Source organism: Tasmannia lanceolata, unplaced genomic scaffold, assembly GCF_043159265.1.
Source record: "Tasmannia lanceolata isolate RefF3 unplaced genomic scaffold, GAP_Taslan_0.1 ptg000003l, whole genome shotgun sequence".
NCBI classification, from domain to species: domain Eukaryota; kingdom Viridiplantae; phylum Streptophyta; class Magnoliopsida; order Canellales; family Winteraceae; genus Tasmannia; species Tasmannia lanceolata.
In genome coordinates this window covers 55,829,547-55,835,692 of record NW_027518680.1, presented here as the reverse complement: position 1 = coordinate 55,835,692, position 6,146 = coordinate 55,829,547, and the positions used below count along the sequence as shown (strand labels likewise).

The 6,146-nt window shown below is 39.4% G+C and overlaps 1 protein-coding gene across 1 annotated transcript in view; it reads left to right on the top strand.

The window, feature by feature from the left end:
• The first annotated feature begins 744 nt into the window (after positions 1-744).
• LOC143856168 (nitrate regulatory gene2 protein-like) overlaps positions 745-6,146 on the top strand; it is a 29,194-nt gene continuing 23,792 nt past the window's right edge. Inside the window, exons 1-2 of the mRNA XM_077366274.1 lie at positions 745-2,072; positions 4,702-4,877. Coding sequence (XP_077222389.1) covers positions 1,148-2,072; positions 4,702-4,877 — 1,101 coding nt within the window. The 5' untranslated portion in view covers positions 745-1,147. The remainder of the gene's footprint in view (positions 2,073-4,701; positions 4,878-6,146) is intronic.

Sequence of the window (6,146 nt, the reverse complement as noted above, 5' to 3'; positions counted from 1 at the left end):
GGTGCATTTATCACCCATCTGAACCATTCTACTTTTGATCTGAACTGTCTATCTGCTGTCACACTATAAATAGAAGATCATGCCCATAAATTCTCCTCGGTCAATCCCAACTGTTGGATTTACAGCTACCATAGAACATTTAAAATAAGAGGAATGCTAAACTCAGGGGCGCCCTTGTAAAAAATGGGCTGAATGGGCGCCCCATTGGCTGCACGTCACACTTGTGCATTTATAATGGCTGCAAGTTAAAGAGTATTAAATGCACGATAGTGACGTTAAGCTAATGGGGACCCGTTTCAACCCATTTTTGAAAGGGGTGCCCTTGAGTTTAGCATACCTTGTAAAGAAATGGCAATGCAGTTTACATAAGCCGGAAAATATCCATAAATCCAACTACTAGAATCATCCGATTGGATAAATTTTGGGCCAATGGATTTGTGGGCCCAACAAATAGACGGTATAGATGAACTATGGTCCCCACGGGGATATTATTCTCCTGGCATATGATTAATAATTTAAGAAGCCAAAACCATCTTTCTTTCTCAGCTGTGAGAACCGAAAGAAGGGGAAAAGATTGAAAATCTCAATATTTCACTAGATCAAGTTGTAGAAGAGTATAGATGAAGGTAAGTCCTTAATTTAAAAAAAAGCCCATGTTTTTGTTTTCTTTCTTTTGCTTTGTGTTTCTCGTTTCTAACACAAATTTCAGTCCTTGAAATTTGAAATTAAAGCAGCTAACAGTTTCAAAAATTTGTGCTTTCAGGTGGGTTTTTTCTTCTGTGATTGGATTGAAATTTCAAATTTAGAATAGGTCTAAAAAACCACCTTTTTGTCTTGGTCTAATACTCAATCACAAATTGAAATTCTTCTAGGGTTTTGACTCTTAGTTTTTGATTTTAGGGTTTTGAATAGGCTTTTATGTCCTTCTATTTTGTTCACTTTTCTGATGCTCTTTTTCCATCTATAAATCTTCTGCAACAGTCTGAAATTTAAAACCCTAGGTTGCTCTCATACAACCCAATTGTTAGACCCAATTGTAAACCTTCTCTTTCCCAGTGGGAGCCCTTTTTCTTCTTCTGGGAAACCCTAGATACATGGTGTTTGTGTCCTCCCTCAATTTAGTGACACAAAAACAAATTTAAGGTTAATGGGTTGTAATCAGTCTAAGATTGAGAATGAGGAGGCAGTGTCTAGATGCAAAGATAGGAAACAATTCATGAAGGAAGCTGTGGGCGCGAGGAATGCCTTCGCCGCGGCCCACTCCTCATACACCATGGCCCTCAAGAACACGGGGGCCGCTTTAAGCGATTATGGCCCCGGGGAAGTCCACGAAATCCGCCACACCGCACCTGCCACCCAGCCCCGCGACACCCTCCCTCCCCCGCCACCCCTTCCCCCGGGATACAACTCCACACCTCTCCTCCGTGCCACGAGCATGCCCGACATGCCGATGCTTAAATCCAATCCTAAACCTAGTGAGACAATTCTTGAAGAGGAAGAAGATGATGTGGGCAGCGGCGATGTCACTAGTTCTGTCCCCTCCACCCCACCCCCTCTGCCCCCTTCTCGAAGTCCTCTATCCGAGCCTACTCCCCCTCCTCCCCCGGATCCCCACAATTCGACGTGGGATTTCTTCTTTGATCATGATACCATGCCCCACGGCTCGTCCTTGCCCGATCTCGAAGAAACCCATGACCCAAAAGAAGACGTAGATGGGTATGATAAGTTCAAGAAACCTGATGATGATGATGATGATGATGATGATGGTGACACTAGAAGTACTGCTAATGTTGATCTTCCTGAGGCAACACCCCCCGAGAAAGTGACCGAGCCCGCCATGACGGCAAAACCATCGAAGAGGCCAATGGAGAGTGCTAGCCTTATTCACCAGACTGTTATTCCTTCTGAGAGCAAGAGAGGTAAGGCCACGGGGGCCTCTAATGTTAATCTCTTGCAGATCTTGAATGATCTGGATGATCATTTCCTCAAGGCATCTGAGAGTGCCCATAAAGTATCGTCGATGCTGGAGGCCAATCGGTTGCATTATCACTCAAATTTTGCCGATAATCGAGGTAGCCTGCAACCTCACATTGCAGCTTTGTCACTTTATTCTGTATTTTATTTATTTATTTAACTTCTTGTTGCTATACTGCGGATTCAATTACATAGCTGTGTTGATTGGAGAGGATAATGTTTTTTCTTTTTATTTTGTGCTCAAATTTGAAATCAAATGTTCTTTTTGGCTAATTTTGGGGTTTCTCTCTCGGGTTGAAGATTTGGCATGTGATGCGAGATTGTAGATTTGTTTTTTCTGCTTTTCTCTTACGTTGTGATGTTGTTGCCAGTCTTGGCTAGCTTGGTGTTTTCTTGATTAATAGACTTCGTTGTTAACAAAACATTGGTTTTTCACTCTAATGTTAAAAAAACAAAAAGAGCCTAACTAGTTTGCATCCTGGTATTGATTTATTCATCGATGTGGGCTTGCTTGTGATCATATCTGGTTAATAGTATCAACGTTTTGTCTATCAGCATACCAATTAGATACTATGAACTCTAATTTATTGTTCTGGGTGCATGGGTGACAGCTGTGACTACACATTTAGGTCACCATTTAAAGACTAGATGGATTAAAAATTCAAGGTCCAAAGTCAGTAGGAATGATAAAGTGAAACATTGTAAACACGTGCACCTGCATTCATGTTCCTGAGTGACTTGTTTCTTTCATATTTAGCTCTTTGAGATTTTAGCCGAGTATTCTGTCTTCAGACTTTATAATTTAGAGAGGGTCAGCTTTTACATCTTGTATTGGCTGCTGATCCATATGGTGAAGTTAGTTTATATTCGAGGGGCTGATGGTTGAGCTATGTGAAGAAGGAGTGCAAGGGGTGAAGTTAGTATATATTCCAGGAGCTGTCTTCTTGATTGATTGGTTGACAAGGCAAGCATTTGGGGATTGTTCTTTCTGTGCCAAAAAGCAATTGTTTTGGTGGATATAGAAGCAGTGTTTCAAAACGTGGATGTGAGTCAAAACACGGCCAAAGTGATTCCTAGTCGACTAAGCATAATGTATGCTGAGTACTTGGTTGACCTAGCTAAGTATACGGCTGACACGGTTGTGACTTGAGAGAGTCAAGGGAGTTTTGATTGGCTTTGTAGGGCAAAATGCTGACTTAGACAAGAACACAGCCAAGGTAAAAAGGAGACTTGGGAGAGTCCACAATGGCACGGGGGAGTTTTGAAACTATGCATAGAAGGAAGGGGTGGTGGCTCAATTACACAGAAGGGGGAAGAACATTGAGAGCCATTGAACTTTCCCATTTATGTTGAAGAAAGACTGCCCATTGTGGGTCTAATTATCAAAGTTGGGACAAGGGAGACATCTTGAAGTGGGGTTTACAAGTTTAAGGTTTTCGACCTGGTTCAAAGGTGAATGTGGTAATCTTTTCTCCCCAAATTGGAGATGATTCATGATGGTGGGACCTGCCTCTGGATCACTTTTTATAATATTTTTCTCTTTAAATATTCTGTGTACCTTATCTCTGAGGTCAAATTCCATCGGTATGATTTTAGATGGTCCGTAATTCTACAACAGTGTAGGGTAGTTGAAATTAATTCCTGCTTGATTGGGTAGAAAGATAAATTTTTTGAGAGTGGGCAATCGCATTTGCAATTTGGATTATAATTTCATCACGCCATCCAATTAGAAGAATTCAATTAGCTGCAATTGAAACATCTTTGAACAGATGTAACAGGGACGCTCCTTTTTCTCATAATTAACGTATCATGCCCAATTGACTATTCGAAAAAAAAAAGAAAAAGAAAAAAACGCATCATGCCCAAGTGTCAGGCATGCTACATGCATCTTTTAGGCACATCAATAATCACATCAGGGCAAAATTATAGTTTCTCCTTTTCTTTTCTCTAAAAATAAATAAATTATATTTGTATATTTTTATTTAACACCATTGACGGTTGGATTCCAACTATCTAACAATAACAATAAACATTATTTTTATAAATATATATGTGTGTGTGTGTGTGTGTGTGTGTGTGTGTGTGTGTATCTTTTGGTGTAGCGTACCTCCACTTTTTTTCTTCATTTTTTTGTAAATATAACTAAGAGGGCGAGCCTTGGCGCAACTGTAAGGTTGCTCCATTGTGACCTGGTGGTCACGGGTTCGAGTCACGAAAAAAGCCTCTCTGCAAAGCAGGGGTAAGGCTGCGTACATCTAGCCCTCCCAGACCCTGCAATTGCGGGAGCCTCGTGCACTGGGCCACCCTTTTTTTTTTGTAATTATAACTAATATTTATGTAGTAAAAAATCTTTACTCTTAGCGCACAGCTTTTGGTTCCGACTGTATAATGATAACAATAACATTGCTTTTTATCTGCATTATTTCGTTTAAAGTTACTGCATAGGTAGAGCACATCATATTTTGGAGATGGAAAAACTGGCAACCCATGCATTTTTTTTGTTTAAGTTTATGACCTTGAGTATAGAATGTAACACATTTTGGGAATGAGGAAACTGGCAAGGTGCATTTGCGAACTTTGGATCGCTTTTGAAAATCTTCAATTTGTTAAAGTTGATTGAGTTCATGAGATTGATTTGTCATTTACTATATGCTTATTATTTGTCTTTTCATATCTGGATTATAAGTCTCTGCATTAAGATCTCCTTGAATGTGTTATCATTTGCAGGGCACATCGATCACTCTGCAAGAGTTATGCGTGTTATTACCTGGAATAGGTCATTCAGAGGCCTTAACAATGCTGATGAGGGAAATGATGATTTTGATACAGAAAAATGGGAAACTCATGCTACTGTGTTAGACAAGTTGCTAGCATGGGAAAAGAAATTATATGACGAAGTAAAGGTTCGTTGGATTGGTTTGAATAATGTCTTCTGCTGTCAACTCATTTGTTTTTCGCCTTTTTTTTTTGCTTTCTACGGCCATTTAATCATATTTGATTTCTAATTCAGTTATGCTGTGATAATTCGGCTTATCTTTGTAATATGTCCACCAAAAAAATACCTGCTTATCTTTCATGTTAATTAGTACATGAATGCTAACTGATCATAACTGTACAATAGTGTTATTTTTTCTGGGTCAATTGAAGTTTTATATTTCTAAAAAGTGATCCATTTGTCGTCAAGGGTGTTATCTATGTCTTTATTTGTGCAAGGTGATCCTTAACTACATGATGTTATTATGCATGTTCATCTTATATGTCCGTTTTCTTGTTCTCAGGGATTGGAACATTCTGGTGTTCCATTTCAGAAAAAAAGGCACTCTAGAATAATGGAGTAGAAGAAACCTTTGAAAGAAATCACAATTAATGACAATGCAGGTCGCCTTCAACCTCAATTTAATGTTTTGGGAAACAAAAAAACCCCAACGGTGCGTTTGGATTGCTGGAATAGGGAATCAGAATTTGTATTTGATTCTATATGGTCTATTCTGGTGTTTGGTTGGCTATTACGGGCATAAACAGAAAAGACCGGCAGAATTTTCATTGGAATTTGGGGCGGATTTTGATATCGCCCAACGAGGTGGTATTCTTTGATTCCAAGCAACTCTCTCTCTCTCTCTTTGTCTCTCTAATCTATCTCTTTCTACTTGCCCTAGAGCTTCACACATGGCTGCCGTTCTCAACATTTCTATGTCTGTTTTCTTGTACTTTTAGTAATTGCCCGACATTTTGCAAGAGATAGGTCGTTCCTTGTTCTCAACTCTTCGATCGCAGACGTTTGAGAAGGGCATTTTATATTGTCATTTTTTTTGTAGAAAATCTGAGTAGAAGCAAGCAAAAGCTATTTGTAGAAAAAGGGGCATTTTTCTACAGAAAATATCAGCATAAACTATTTGTAGAAAAAGGCGTTTTATATATTGAAGAACTTTTTTTATATACTTCAGGCCTTCAAATTCAAAGGTTTCAGATGAAATACAAACGATTATCAAGCAGATTCAGAGTTGATATTCAAATCTACCGACTTTCATTGGCCAAATGTCCCGTTAGTGTGGCGTTTTGGTTGGAAAAAATCCAAAGGAGATTCCTATTTGGGGGGGGGGGCTCATACGAAAAGAAAGCGATTCCGTTGCTTAGTTGGAAGAAGGTATGTAAGTCCACTAAGGCGGGTGGTC